Source organism: Equus przewalskii, chromosome 19 (genome assembly GCF_037783145.1).
Source record: "Equus przewalskii isolate Varuska chromosome 19, EquPr2, whole genome shotgun sequence".
Classification (NCBI taxonomy): domain Eukaryota; kingdom Metazoa; phylum Chordata; class Mammalia; order Perissodactyla; family Equidae; genus Equus; species Equus przewalskii.
In genome coordinates this window covers 53,994,583-54,010,100 of record NC_091849.1, presented here as the reverse complement: position 1 = coordinate 54,010,100, position 15,518 = coordinate 53,994,583, and the positions used below count along the sequence as shown (strand labels likewise).

The following is a 15,518-nucleotide window of genomic DNA, read 5'->3' as shown; positions in this document are numbered from 1 at the left end:
CGTTCTGTGTATCAGCTGCTTTGCCAATAGAGAGGCTGGGAAGTTCTGGTGAAAAGGGTCTTGACTTTGGGGGTTGAGGCAAATCTAGGGGATGCCCTTTCATGACCTGCGTTTGTGCAGCCATTTTCCCAGCAGTGGTTGCACTGGAAGGAGGCACCACTCTGGCCACTGACACAAAGGGAAGGTTAGTCTGAGTTGTAAGGAGAGAGTTCTTTTCTAAATGTGAAGGAGAAATTTCACTCTTCATCTTGCAGATTCTGAACTGGAGTTTAGGAGACCCAGGTCCATACCCCAGCCCTACCCATGCTAGGCCTTCTACTAGCGTGTCTTGAGACCCTGGACAAGTCACTTCACCTCCTTTAGTCTCATCTTGTTCAGCAGTGAGATGAGGGACTCTGCCAGATGGCTGTGTGTCCTTTCAATTTGAGTTCCCCAATTCCTTATCCTTCACTATTGTTTATAGCCTTCTCTAAGTTAAATATCTTTGTTCTCTTAACTTTAGAGACATTGCCTTTTCCAGTGTTACACATAAATTATTTGAATAATAAATTTGATAACATTTTTTATCTTTAAAAAAATTATAATTATTTAAAAATTTTGTATAGGATAATGAAATATGTACTTTTTTTTTTTTCGCTGAGGAAGATTCACCCTGAGCTTACATCCATGCCAGTCTTCCTCTATTTTGCAGGTGGGTCACCACCATGGCATGGCTGCTGATGAGCAGTGTAGGTCTGTGCTTGGGAACCAAACCCAAGCTGCCAAACCGGAGGGTGCTGAACTTAACCACTAGGCCACAGGGCCAGCCCTGTACATTTTTTTTTTTTTTTTAACGTGAATAATATTTTAGGGAGTATCTGACTCAACTTTGGCAGTTGGCTGTTCTTGTGTAGTCAGTGCATGCCAGAACCATGACAGCATCTGTAAAAATAGGGTGTTCCTGTTGCCCAGTTGTCTCGTGGCATTGACTTTGCTCAGGGGACTTTCACATTTACAGCCTCAGCTGACCAACACAGTGAGTCTGTTGCAATTCCTTTAGCAGTAAGTGAGTCATTTAGCAGTAAGCTGTGAATTAAATCAGAGTGCGCTGTGAGATGAGATATGTTGGCTTGTTTTCTTTCGTTGAAAAGACATTTCGAGGCTATATACTGTGTCAAGTTTATGAAATTGTTTTAGAAAAATGATTCAGATGAAGCTTAGGTTCACTCCTTGACGTTGGGTTCTCTGAGTAGTCTCTGGGCTTGTGCTCGCTGCTGGGCACTTTTGTGCGGTGGTCCAGGTGTTCTGTTATTATTGGGAAGTGAGGTTGGTTGGAAACCATTTACTTTTCTAAAATGACAAGGTTGACGTGACAGGTTAAACTCATTTATACCAAATGAAAACATGAAATGTATTTCTCATCCTTCATCCTTGTCTTCCTCCCACCCTCCCTCCCTGTCTCCCTTCCCTCCTCTTCTTCAGCAGATAGTTATTCACCACTTAATATGTGCCATGTTGGGCAGAGTATGGGAGAATGTTCCAAGGGGAGAAGTGGCTTGAACAGAGGATCCTAGGAGAGAGGGAGCATGTGGTTCATATGGTTTGATCATAGACTAGAAAGAGGATGGCTTGAGTCTCGAGAGATCACTGAATACTGAACTGGATTACTGTGGCTGCAGAGTCAAGAGCAAGCTAGACTGGGAAGTGAGAGTGGGCAAGACTTGGTGCACTGAGACTAGTTAGTAGTCAGTTACTAATCCAGACACTGAGGCTTAGTTCCAGAAGAAGGTGGAAGCTCTCTTGAGCCCAATACTATTCTAGTTCGATCATGACTGTGTCTTAAAAGATGTCGTTGGTGTTGACATTGAAGACCAGAGGTAACAGTGCAGGCTAAAGATAATAATTACCTCAGCTCAATAATTGGTAGTAAGAAAAGAGAGAAAATGGGGATATAAGACCCTCTTCTCCCTTCAAAGCAATCTTGGGACAGCTAATATATCCATGCTATTGGGTGCATATATCTTCCCTAGCAGATGAGTGCGTGGCTGGCAGGATGAGTTGGCACACGTGAGGAAGTTTCGGAGAGTTGCAGTACCTCATCCTTTTATGTTTTGAGAGTTCTAGCACTGGTTTCTTTGGCTCCTAGATTGCAGAAGCAAAACAGTCTGCTTGTTCGCAGGGTTTTAGCATGTCCTTTAGCTCTTTGTTAAGACCGTGGTTCACGTTGCCTGACTGTGTTCTGTGAGGTGCTTTGTCAGGCCTGAACTGAGCAGGCCTATGTCTGGTTATGCCACAGGTAGAAGTGTTTGAGAATGCCTCTGTGAATTGGGGTCAGCCTTTATTTCTTGCCTTTAAATTCTCCCTATCCACAATCCTTTATCCCCCAGAACCTCTCCCACCACCCCCTGCACCTTCTTCTGTTAGCTCCAATTGTTAGGGTTTCAATCATTGGAAGTTGTTTCAGCTCTGCCAAGAGGGAGAAGGGACAATATGTAGTCAAGTATCAGTGTTGTGTGTAAGAGTAGAGGTAATGTGGGAAAAAGAGAGGTGAATATAGGAAAGAGTATGAGGGTTTTTGTTGTTGGTGGTGATTTTTTTTTTTAAGGCTGAGGTTAGTTTTCAGGATTTTTTGTTTTTGATCTTGCTTATATGGCATGAAAGCATAAAACATAGGAGTGGTAACTTCTTTATTCTCAAGACCCAGAATCCTGAACTATGAAAATAAATTTATATATTAGGTAACTGGATTCTTTTTTTTGCCTAGAGGGCTCGAAATAATTTTGTTAAATATGTAGCCACCAGCCAAATTTCCAATTCAAATGGGTTTGAGGACCTCCTGTCTAAATGGTTAGATTTTCTGAGCCTTTGTTTTATTACTAGTAGGAACAATATTTTTAGACTCGGCATTTGGAGAACTCCCGTTCTAACATGACCAGGCAGTTTTTGAGAATTCCTTATGTTGAGTATTTTTATAGCCTAGAACCGTTCTCTGTAAACCAGCTTTTGTGAGGGCCCTGGAAAATATTTGCACTTGACATAAAAATCTTGCAGATTCTTCTTTCTAATTTAGGCTCTGACAGTCTGGGAAGAGGACTACACATAAGCAGAGTGGTGGTAAAAGGCAAGTTACCCATTCTTGCTCCAGCCATGTAGTGGGACCACCACATTCTGTGTTTTACTCTATAGGAAGGAAATAACATTTCCCCTGTAATTCAAGTGAAATAAAGATTTGGCCTATTCAGTGTATATTCATATAGCAAAAAGTACATGAATATTGAGTGGTTTTCTGTTAATTTTTTTTAACCAATTCAGTACTATTTTCATGTGAGAGTTGAGTTAATTCTATCTGAAAATAATAAAAGTAAATTTAAACAGAATCTGTCATAAGCTATTTACTAATATTTCACATCTAAAGCAGATAAGCCAGAAAAAAGATCAGTGAAGTTGCTTAGTTAGTTGAAAAGTTAAAATAAGCCAAAAGAGTTATTTTGATTATAAGTAAAATAGAAAGCTCCTGAGATGCAGACCAAGACACCACAGTTTATACAAACCTCAGATTTCCAACAATGAGACTCAGTTCTAGAAGAAGGTGGAAGCTTATTCAGACCTATCATAATTGTGTCTTAAAAGATACTATTGAGATTGACATTGGAGTTCACTTGAACTTGTGACATAAAGACTTTGTAATTCGTGTGTTCACCTCCTCCCATGATGTTCTCTTTGAACTTAGAGGACAGAGGACAAATGCTAGATTTTGGTTGTTTTTACACATTGCCAAAATAAATATTTTGAAAAACGTTGGCATGTGTCATTTCTATTGTGTAAATAATAAGAGGACAAAAACCTACTTAGCTGAGTGACTTTTTTGTGGGTAGATCAGTTTTGTTGGTTGGGGGCTGCACATCCACCATAGGTAATAAAGCCTCTCCTTCCCGTGTGGGACCTTGAAGTATATGATGAAGCAGAAGTGAGCAATGATATTGGGGTTGCTTGAGTGAATTAATGCAGATTCCAAAGGTGCCTAACTCAAGCAGAAAGTCATATGTTCATTGGGTGTCTGTTCTGTGCCAAGCACTGGCTGAGTTAGGTACTGTAACACTAAGATGAATAAAACTTGTTCTTCTGAATATGTTTGCTCATGTGTTAGAGGGAGAGAAGTTATATCAACAGATAATAGTGATGCACAACATATATTGCTACCATAGCAGCATGTATGGATATTGTGGAAGCACAGAGGATGATGGGACACCTCACACACCCTGGAGGTGGCATCAACTGGAGCTTCCTCAAGGAGAAGGATGGGTGAAGGGGTAGCATGGGGCGGAGGCTGGTGAGGGCACCTATAAATGCATAGTATCCTGTGGAAATGTGAGGGAACTAGATGTAGTTCAGCGTGGCTGGAGCATGAGGAGTTTTTTGGGGTGGGTGTTAAAGTGGATGGAGGAGGCGTGAGGCTGCGTAGGACTGTGTGACGAATTGAATGTAGGTGCAGACGGAGAAAAAGCATCAAGAAGGACTTCAGAGTTTTTGATTTGGGGGCAAGTGGGTGAATGATGGGGCTGCTCTCTGAGCTAGGAATACAGAAGGAAGAGCAGGATGGACAAAGAGAAATGCAGTTTTTGATGCAGTGAGTTTGAGTAGGTTGTGAGATATAGTGGTTTAGAGTAGCAGCTTCGGAGCTGGACAGATTCAAGTTCAAATATTACTTTTACCTGTGAGTAGTTGCATGAACTTGAGCAAGTCATATAACCTTCTTTATCATGTGCTTCTTTATCATTTATAAAATTAGATTGTATGTTGTGAGGATTATTAGAGATAATATTTGTGAAGTGCTTAGGCATAATGTCAGGCTTATCTAAGTGCTCACTAAGTGATTAGTTTTGCTCTTTCAACAGGGGTGTTCCCTAGGAGTCGGAATTTACACATCTTGAGTTCAGGGCTGAGGTTGGGGTAGGATATAGAGATTTGGGAGTCATCAGTGTGGAGGGGATAGTTGAAGCCATTGTAGTAGATGAGTGTATCCAGGGAGAGTGAGAAGAGGGGAGGACTGAGGACCGAGCCCTGGGGAATATGCTTAAAGGATGGGTAGCAGAGGAGCCGCTAACGGAGACTGCGGAGGACTGGCCAGAGAGGCAGGAGGAAAATCAGGAAGGAGCGACCTCAAGGAAGCCAGGGAGGAAAGAGTGCCAGGGACAGATGCCTCAGAGAGCTCAGGATTAGAAAATGGAGGGGTTGGAAAACAACCCGTGAGCTCTTCTTGGTGTTGTTTTTCTATCCTCAGACTGTAAGCACCATGAGGATGATAGTAATGGTACAGCAGACATTTATGAGTGCCTGTTGAGTAAGTGAGACTATGAGAGAGGAGGTGCTAGGTGACCCTTCATAATTCTTTCAAGTCTTCAGTTTCCACGTGACCTGCTCTCCTCCTGTGCCCACCTCTTCCTCTGTTGAGTTTTGCAAACAGTCTCATTTCCTTCTTTCCTGAGAAAATAGTCATGAGCAAGAACTCCCTCACTTTCTTGTCTGGTCACCTCTGCTTAGTTTTAGCGGAGTGATTTGGCTGGCAGCCACATCACCACAGGTTGTGAGTAAAGATAATAAAAATGAAAAATTATAAAATGCTTTTTTCCAGTTACTTTACTGAGGAGAGAGGCAGTGATAAGAGGAAATTGAGTTTATGCAGGTTATTTATGCTTATTTATTTTAGGATGGAAGAGTCTTGGGCATGTAAAATACTGAGAGCAAAGACCCAGATGAGAGGGGATAATTGATCGAATGGGCCTCCCAGGAGGCAGGAGGTGGAAGGATTCAGAGCACAGGAGGAAAGCGGGTCATGTGAAAGTAAAGTTTGTGGGGAACAGGGCAGGGAAGTGAGAGAGTTCTTACTCATGGCACTATTTTCCATGTAACAAAGGAGATGAAAAGTGATTGCTAAACGTAAAAAAAGAGGTGGTGGGGTAGGAAGATTTAGGCAAATAGTGAAGGACTGAAGAGGTACCATTGTAAGGGATGGAAAAACTGACCAATTAGGACAAGAAGTAGTGCCAGGTTTCTTGGAGTGCCTAGCTGGGATTGCAGACCTGGAATTTGTGGCAGCAGTGCACATGGTGGTATGGTTTTCTCTATTAGAGCTTTATAGCTTAGGGCAAGAGCAGAGAAGACATCCAGCTGACTTGATCAGGATTAAGATTTGGCTGGATGGTTGCGGGGTAAAGAGAAAGGTGTGAGGAGGTTGAGGATATCGGTTGAAGTGGTAGATGATGACCACGTAAAGAAGGAGGCAGAGATCGTAGAGGGCTCACAGACTGTGTTAAAGTTGGGCAAGTCAAGGAATGTGAGATATTGATGAAGGTGGAAATGTGTTTAGCTTGAATTAGGGAATGAAAGTGCTGGAAGAATAGGAAATTGCTGTCAGAAGTTAAATATCTGAGGTGGGATAGTTCCAGTTCAAGAGGACAAGATCAGAGAAGACAAAGGACTGAGAGGATGGGGTGCTAGATGGAGACAGGCACATATTCAGCCAGGTGCCAAACCTATGGGGGTTAGGGGTCATTTTTGAGGAGAGGAAGATGATTAGCCTACAGTGTCAAATATGAGGTCTTTGAGTCCACGGGTAATAGTTGGAAAACCACTGGGTTTGCATTATTGTAGGTGTTAATTTGCCTTGCCTGTGGGCCTAATGGTATCTGGGACTGAATGCAGTGGTGGAGACCTGGGCTTCAGTAAAAGGTAGAAGCATGTAAGGTGTTGAAGATGTAAGAGATTTGTTTACCATGGAATAGATATTTCTGGGAAGTTTGGGAATGGCGGCAAGCTGGGTCAGGAGAGATGAAGCAGAGATGAAATATGAGCACCAGAGGCTCAGGGACAGGAAGAACTTGAATTTGAGTGGTGGCCAACAATGACCTGGATGTGAGGCATGAGGGCTTCGAGTTTCCCAAAGGAACTCTGGTATAAAGTGTTTTGTTTGTTTTTAATGCTAGCTGACAGCTTGTTGGTGAGAAGCTTTAAGCAGCAAATACTGGTAATGAAATTGTGGTGGGAGATGCCAACATTTCTAGAGTTTTCTTTGTGACAGGCACTCTGCTAAGCGCTTGATGTGGATTATTTCATCTAATCTTTAGAACCACTTGAGGAAGTAGAAATTATGATGTCGTCATTTAAGTTTTAAAAATGAGGAAAATGGAATTGAGAGCTCATGTGAATAGCTCTGTGCCATAATCCCATTACTGTTGGGGTTGGGATTGGAATCTTATGAATTGAAACCCTTTCTGATCGTTACGGTATTGCTTCCAGAATTTCAAGGGAGGAGGCATGGTCATTTCCTAGAATCCAACCTGAGTGTGGAACCGTCATTAACTTGTCGTCGATGGAGGATTCAGGCTCTTTGGCTGAATGCAAGGGTTTCAAATCAGGGGCTAAGAATGATAAGTGTAGACGTACGATTTTTTTTTTTTTTAAGATTTTATTTTTTCCTTTTTCTCCCCAAAGCCCCCCAGTACATAGTTGTATATTCTTCGTTGTGGGTCCTTCTAGTTGTGGCATGTGGGACGCTGCCTCAGCGTGGTCTGATGAGCAGTGCCATGTCCGCGCCCAGGATTCGAACCAACGAAACACTGGGCTGCCTGCAGCAGAGCGCGCGAACTTAACCACTCAGCCATGGGGCCAGCCCCTAGACGTACGATTTTTAATATTTAATTTATTATTTTGTTTACTTTTGGTTGCAGAGTATCATGAAAAATGGTATACTCTGATAGGGGCAAATGGTAAACAGTATATTTTGAAAAATATCTTAAATTTCCATGTGGGGATAATATTCAGTTAATTGGAAATAGCAGGAGAAGCTGAAAATGAGTAATCTGTTAGTAGTCTTTGATGAGTTAAAGTTTGGTTCATAACATATTTGAATGTGTATTTTTAAATTGTGGCTTTTGAAATAGCGTATGCATGTGTAACAGCCTGAAATGGTGAGTGTGAGAGAGTGTGTGTGTGTGTGTGTGTGTGTAGTAATCTGAAATTCGTGTATTGGAAACTTACTTAATAAGAATATACTGTTTTCTCTTGGGTGATATTTAGACCTTTTTCAGACCTTTGAACTCCTCTTCCTTTAATACCCTTCCTCAGGTAAAATGCTGTGTAGCACTCAAACCTATTAATTAATAACAATCTGGGACCTTGTAGTTGAAATTTACTGACTTACCTTGTTAATAGGTAATTATTTTTGTGACTGGCCTGGCGTGGAATGTTCTTGACCCAGCAGAAATAGTACCCCTTCTCCCCAGCTAATCTTCTTTTTCTTTATATAGCTATAAATACCACCCTTATACCTCCTATGTTATAAGAATTCCCAAAAACAAAGGATAAGAGGAACATCTTATGAAATTTTACCTGGAGGTCCAACTTTTCCATTTACAGTTTCCTAGGTTAGTTTCTCTGAATGCTTGTTTTCATGGATTTAGATTAGTTTAAGGCAGCAAATTTTAAAACTTTATCTTTTACTCCTCTTTACTGGAAGAGAATTGGGAGAATAATGAAGCCAAGTTGTTTTTTTTTTCCTTAAGATTTTATTTTTCCTTTTTCTCCCAAAGACCCCCAGTACATAGTTGTGTATTTTTTTTGTTTTTAGTTGTGGGTCCTTCTAGTTGTGGCATGTGGGATGCCGCCTCAGCATGGCTTGACGAGCAGTGCCATGTCCGTGCCCAGAATTCGAACTGGCAAAACCCTGGGCCGCAGAAGCAGAACGCGCGAACTTAACTACTCAGCCACAAGGCCGGCCCCAGGAGCCAAGTTTTTGCCTCTCCCTTTGTCAAGAAGAATAATAGTAGCCACAACAATAAAATAACTGACATGCTGAGCTGGCACTTACTATGTGGCAGGCATTCCACTGTGCTCATGTCGTTGAATTCTTACCACACAGTGTAATAATTATCATCATCATTTTACAAGGAAGGGCATGGTCTTAAAGCAGTTAAGTAATTTGAGCATGTAAGTGGTAGAGATGGGATATAAACTCACAGGATTTGTCAGGTAGGCTCTCTGGCATAATTTTAGACCAGAAATATCATTTGGAAGTTGGGTGGAAAAATGTTGGTGATTTTTCAGCTCTTTTTGTCAACATTAAAAAAAGAAGAAAGAAATCCCTCCGATCTATGCACTGTAACATGTTCATAAACAGTTCTTTTCCATGCAGTGGAGATTAGCACAAATTCCTGGGAAAGATGGTTAAATTGAGACACTTTGCTCCACTTCCAAATCCCGGCCTTTGTCAAGGAGAGTGTCTTGGACTGTGGCTGAGGGGGACTCCCCAGGGCACAGCTGCCTCTGCTGACTATTAGAGAAAGGGTGTGTGTGGCCGTCATCTCCACGTGGTGCTGGTAGGGCGGCCAGGCCTGCTGTGGGCTTTAACTGCTGCAGCTTTCCTGCCCCGGGTTGGCCCTGCCTCTAGGTCTTGGGCAGCTGGGAGGAATGAAGGGCTTCCTGTGTGAGCCTGGCATTGCCACGTGTAAAAGTCTTATTTATTCTGGGCCCTGTTATTCTCTGCTTTCAGTTGCTTGAGTCTCCCCGTTTTGACCTCTGACATCTGTGTCATCGGTACAGTATCATAGTGAGACTTTAGATTGAAATGAGCCTTAAACCTTGTCTGCTTCTGCCTCCTCCCTCCTCATTTTGTAGAGAAGGAAGTTGACTCACAGACATGAATTGAACTCTCCAAAGCTCTGGGACTGGTGGCCAGGACTAGAAGCCAGTCTTATGACTTCAGTGATTTTTTTTCCTGTTACAAAGTGACTGGTACCTCCCTGTGTCTCGCTTCCAGCCTCTGACTTGCCCCTCCTGATCCTGGCTTGCCGCCTGTCTTCCTGATCCCTTGGCTTTGTGTCCTTCACTGATTGAGGGAACAGTTGTTTGTGTTAATTCCAGCTTTGGAATTACTGTGTGACCCCTGGTAAAGTCACTTTGTGCCTTAATGTCATTATCAGCAGGTTAAGTAGGACTCTTATCAAAGAGGTTCTTAAGAAAATGTAAATCATGTGAACGGGTATCTGTTTTATTAATATTTAATGGAAGAGACTTTTAGAAAAATTAATGAAAATAAAGTATAGGAAGAAAAATCAGTTAATAAAGGTTTCATGTTGAGCAAGCTGAGCAAAGACTGATGAGAAGATGCGAGAGACGTTAGGCCAAATTGTTATGGACTGTAGTTAATTGGAGAGGGTCCTATTTTCCTGCTTTGTTCCTTCCACAGAATACCTGTTGGATCAAATTCTGCTCTGCAGGTGGCAATGTAGATTAATTTGTAGGTTTTACTGTGATCCATTTGAACTTGGAAAAACATATGCTTAAGTTGTTTTTAACAAATCTGATTACTAAAGAGGGATGTAGAATTTTTGATGCTGCCGTGTTTTGGTATAATAAAAAAATTAGATGCTTGGGTTAAATTCAACTTTTTCAATCTGTTAGCCTTTTTGAAACTTAGTTTTCCCTTATGTGAAATGGGGAAAATATACCTGGCTTACAAGTGAGAGTTATGAAGATTAAGTAAAGTAGCACTTATAAGGTGCTTGGCACATAGTAGGTTCATAATCTGAGCTATCTTCCTTCCTAATGGTTTCACATTTTCTGTTATGTTTAGATATCAGATATCCATGTTACTGGAGAGTCAGAGGACATGTCTGCAAAAGAGAGGTTGCTGCTGTGGACACAGCAGGCAACAGAGGGTTATGCTGGAATACGGTGTGAAAATTTCACTACCTGCTGGAGAGATGGAAAACTATTTAATGCCATCATTCACAAATACAGGTATGGAATTTGTGAGTTTTTTCTTTAGACAAATATGAGATGTGTTTCTTTCACTTCCAAATCTTAAAATAACCTTTTCTTATTATGGAAGCAATACATGTGTATGGCAGAAAATTAGACAATACAGGCAAGTGAAAATAAAAACATCCCATTCTCGTCACTGGAAGATGGTCTCTCTAAGCTTTAGTGCACATGCGCAGACACTCATAGCTATAGGATGTCTGGGTTTTGCCGGTGACTTGGGCACTGATGTATGAAATCCACAGTAGATGACCAAGATGGTGTAGATGGAGATCTGATGAGTAGTAAGGTGAGGGTTTAGTTCAGAGTTGGAGCTCACAAGTCTCCAATCATAATTTCCTAGTCTGGTTAGTCTGGACTAGGGTTGTTGGGTTTAACAACAGCTACTTTCATGGTGGTAAATGGTTTCACAGTGAGAATTATTGACAACTAAATCCACGTTAACTCTTACATTGCACTCACTAAGTGCCAGGCACGGTCCTAAGCAGTTTACATATGTTAATTCATTTATTCCTCACAACATCTTTAAGGGGATGTTGTCATCCACAGTTAACAGACAGAAACTGAGACACAGAAGACGCGCTTGCTTAAAATCACACAACCAGCAAGTGGCAGACTTGGATTCAGACCCAGACACTGGCTCTTGAGTCCATACTCTTACTGCCTTATAAGAAGCTAAATTCCTGGAAAATATTTATTGGAAACGATGTATTCCTTGATCTGTTATTTTTCTTGGTTTTCAAAGATTACATCATGTTGTTGAAGAACTGAATCTATTCCTAAATAGACTAAGCTTGAGCTATAAACTCATTAAACTAACAAACTTGTTTGATTACAATAAAAATAATAATTATATGTGATAGTTAATATTTTGTTAACTTTCAACATGTGAGGCATTCTAACTGCTCTCCGTGTTAGCTCATTCAAATCTCCCAGTAGTCCCATAAAGCAGACACTGTTAATCTCCCACTCTTACAGATAGAGAACTGAGGTTGACCAAGGTCACACTGCTAGCAAGTCACCCTGCTCTGTTTGACTTGAAATCCCATTCTCCTCCCCTCGTTTCCCTTTCTTTCTCTCCTCTTCTTCCTCCCGTTTTTATTTTGGAAATTTCAGCGTCTCCAAAACTGTAATGAATCTCTCATGTATCCACACCCAAGAGCCCTCTTTAAACACTATAATAGTGCTCTTCCTTTATGGGACACCATTTCAATAGAGGTAGATGTAAGTTGCTGAATTAAAAAGCAAAACTAGGATCAGCTTGCCAACGCTTGTCCGGAGTGAAGCACCACATCTTGAGTAACACGGTGCCAAGAGGGCTTAGTGGTTACAGACATGGCGATGATCACACTGCACTTCCCATGTGACCTAAAACACGAGGCCGTCAGAAGGCCGTGGAGTTGGACACATTCTATACCTGGGCTGATAAGATCTTCTGGGCCTTTGAAGAAAAACATTTGGATTCTTATACCTAAAGGATTTATGTCAGGATGCATCTTTGTGGGTGTGCTCTGTGCTCTTCTTTGAAGTGTTTTAGGTAGAAGCAAAATATTTAGAAGCCAGTTATTCTTCTAAAATAATTGACTTTTAAAAACAATGGTCTCCAGGCTTTGTCTCTTCAATACTTATGAAAGATTATAAGTACAAATGGGTATATACATGCTGTGCGTTTTTCTCCTAAGGACTTAAATGTCACTGTGTATGTCAAAGATCCTAAAATTTCCAAGGGAATTTTAATGTTACAGAGCTTACATTGTTTTGGGAGAGAATTTGAATCTTGTGAATGTTAGTTGTTTTGGATTTCATTTTGGCAGAGTGATCGTTTTAAGAAAAGTGTTTAGCTTTAACTGTGAACTTCAATTTCCTAGTTGGCTTTGTTTTCCTTTGTTAGAATTCATGGTAAAAATACGGAATATCTGGTTTAAATGCTGACAAGATTTCTTCATTGCTGAGGTTTTACGTTATCCTGTGCCTCGTAAAATATCATGGTGGTTTCTTTCACTAGAAGAAAGCTTTCATCGTTAGAATTGTATTTTAAGTTAAAGTCCTCAGGCCTTTCTTTTTACTTAAAACACAGTTGAGGGCTGGCCCGGTGGTGCAGCAGTTAAGTGCGCACGTTCCACTTCCGTGGGTTCGGATCCCGGGTGCGGACATGGCACCGCTTGGCAAGCCATGCTGTGGTAGGCGTCCCACATATAAAGTAGAGGAAGATGGGCATGGATGTTAGCTTAGGGCCATTCTTCCTCAGTGAAAAGAGGAGGATTGGCAGCAGTTAGCTCAGGGCTAATCTTCCTCCAAAAAAAAAAAAAAAAAGAATTAAATAGATGGAGTTGAACTACACATGGTTTATGCCGTTGAATGCCTTGATTTACTTTAAAGACAAAAGAGACAAAGTTATAAGCAATTGAAAAATCACTATAAGCAGATTTTTGGATATTGGATGGTAATAATCACATTTAATAGGTAGTGCTTATTTAACAGTTGTTTATACTTGATAATTATTCCCATAAATTTTGCGATGTGTTTGAATTTGCTGTGGAAACATATCTGCTTAATTGGGCGTTTTTGGTATTTTTTTAGATTAAAAGTTTTGTTATTTATGTGAATTCTATTTGACTTCTGTAATGAGAATTATCTGAGGTGGCAGATGGGTTTGGTTGCAACTCAGATACCAAGTCTAACCATATGGAATGCTTTGTTGAGGAGGATCTTAGGAGGGAGTGAGGGCTTGGCAAGAAAGAACCTCATGATTGTGGCAGGATGGAAGGAGGGGTGTGGTGTCGCTCCTGCAGCGAGCTTGCATGCCCTGGGTAGAAGATGAAAGACGTCTCTGGAGACTAGAAGGAAAATAGATAATATTTGTTATTTAAAGTAAACCAGCAATTACTTGTAATAGGTAATTTAATAAGATTTTTGTGGAGATATCTTCTAAAGACTTAGAAATATTGATCTGAAATGGGAACAGAGTTATAGCCTCCTTCAGATTTTGTATTAATGTAAATATTACCAAAAGTTATTAATCAAGTACATTAATTTGGATTGTCTAGTATATTTTTATTAGTGTTCTCTCATAGAATATGACTTTTGAAAGTGGAGACAATATTTGTTAATCCCAGTGAGCGATTCTTTATTAACTATTCAGTTATCCTAAAATGTTCCATAGAAAACTTAATTTTGTAATATTTATGTTTCTTGAAAGAACTATATGAAATGAAAATGAAGAGGAATTTATATAATAAGACTAATTTATAGATGTCAGATGCGTAAAAAATGATCTATGAAGGTAAAAAGAAAGCGACTGTCACATAGTAGGTCCCCAAGAAATAAACGCAGAATGTTAACCATGTATCAGTTTCTGTCCCAGCTGTTTTTCGTATATGGTAGCTTTTAAAATTATCACAATCCTGTGAAACAGATGGCACTATTTCCGTTTTTATTAAGTTATTAAATTATCAAAGGAACTGAGGTCAAAAGATAACATGCTCAACAGCACATATGTTTTAAATACTGGAGGTGATTGCCCTGGATTCCCATGTACTTCTGTGTAACTATTTATTTCATTTCCTGTAAGCAAACTAGATCTCAAGAAATGGAACTACTGACCAGAACAGTTGTGATAGTCCACCCTTGAAAACTAATGATATTCATCAAAGATATGTGAAAATTCCTGATGAATTTAAGAAATGTCTAAATGAATAGTAGTAACATATATAACCGCCAACTAAGATCTTTGTCTCTTGTAAGAAATTAATGAGACAACACTAATTGCTTAACTTAGAATTAGCCATCTATAAAAACAGCATCAGCAACAATTCGTAAGGATTATAGATGGTAAGAGAACGTTAAGATGCTTAGCATGAGTAAGAGCAAAATAAACAATGAACTGTTCTATAGTCTTAGTATAGCGTATTATCCTAAAAAGGATGAAGAGCCTGGGTTATGTGTGGGTAATAAGAATCATAAATAAGTATGATTTAGTGCAAGTGATTATAAGAGATGGTTCTCTAGGTTCTATTTAAATAGATCACTGATAAATCCATCATGTTTTTCTATTAATTCCATCTTAGGAAATTCTGTTCCTAATTCCTTCTAGGAACATCTATTTGTTATGTTCAGTTTACAGTGGAAAGGGTTCAAATAGTAAAAATACCATATATCTGTACTAGTTTCTGCTTGTTTGGTTTTGTATAGTTGAACTTGTCTTTAAAGCATATTAGAATCTTTTTACTGAAAACCACAACTGGTGAGAGATCTTAGGTAAATAAGCCTCACTCTTGCCCCTAACCTGAATTTTCATTCAAAAGAATAACAAGAAAGACTGGATTTGATGGACTTAGATCAAAAGGTTGTCACAAAAGCATCTGATGAGTAAGCAGCTTGATAGCGAGAGAGGATGAAGTAGAATGAACTGAGCACCAGTAGCCAAGGGACTCTAGGAGTGTCCCCTAAACACTAGTGGATGAATAAGTCGCCAAGAGTTAAGACAGACACGGAGGAGTAACGTTACTGTCCGTGGTACACGTTCTTCAGAGGCGGCTCTAACAAGCAGAGGGTGCAACTGAGAGTTCTGTGTGCTTTTTTAAGAGTATGCTCAGGCATCACAGTAAGACTGACTTTTTTCTTTCTGAGAGAAATAAAGCCCTGCCTTGTCTGACTTTATCAGTCTCTCCAAGTCGATATCTGCCCTAGAACATTGATGAAAGCCAAGTTCCAAAACAGTA

General features: G+C 40.2%; 1 protein-coding gene and 1 long non-coding RNA gene across 41 annotated transcripts in view; one reads left to right on the top strand and one right to left on the bottom strand.

The window, feature by feature from the left end:
* The window catches only part of DST (dystonin), a 440,625-nt gene that overhangs the window by 239,346 nt on the left and 185,761 nt on the right, over nucleotides 1-15,518 (top strand). For all 39 annotated transcript variants that reach the window (XR_011530133.1, XR_011530132.1, XR_011530131.1 and 36 more), the window contains one exon: nucleotides 10,610-10,776. Coding sequence is in view for 36 of the 39 variants with exons in the window: in XM_070586335.1 (XP_070442436.1) it covers nucleotides 10,610-10,776 (167 nt within the window). In the remaining 3 variants the exon portion in view is untranslated. The remainder of the gene's footprint in view (nucleotides 1-10,609; nucleotides 10,777-15,518) is intronic.
* LOC103547838 (uncharacterized) overlaps nucleotides 13,234-15,518 on the bottom strand; it is a 32,027-nt gene continuing 29,742 nt past the window's right edge. For both annotated transcript variants that reach the window (XR_011530146.1, XR_544113.2), the window contains exon 3: nucleotides 13,234-13,634. This is a non-coding gene — a long non-coding RNA (uncharacterized lncRNA). The remainder of the gene's footprint in view (nucleotides 13,635-15,518) is intronic.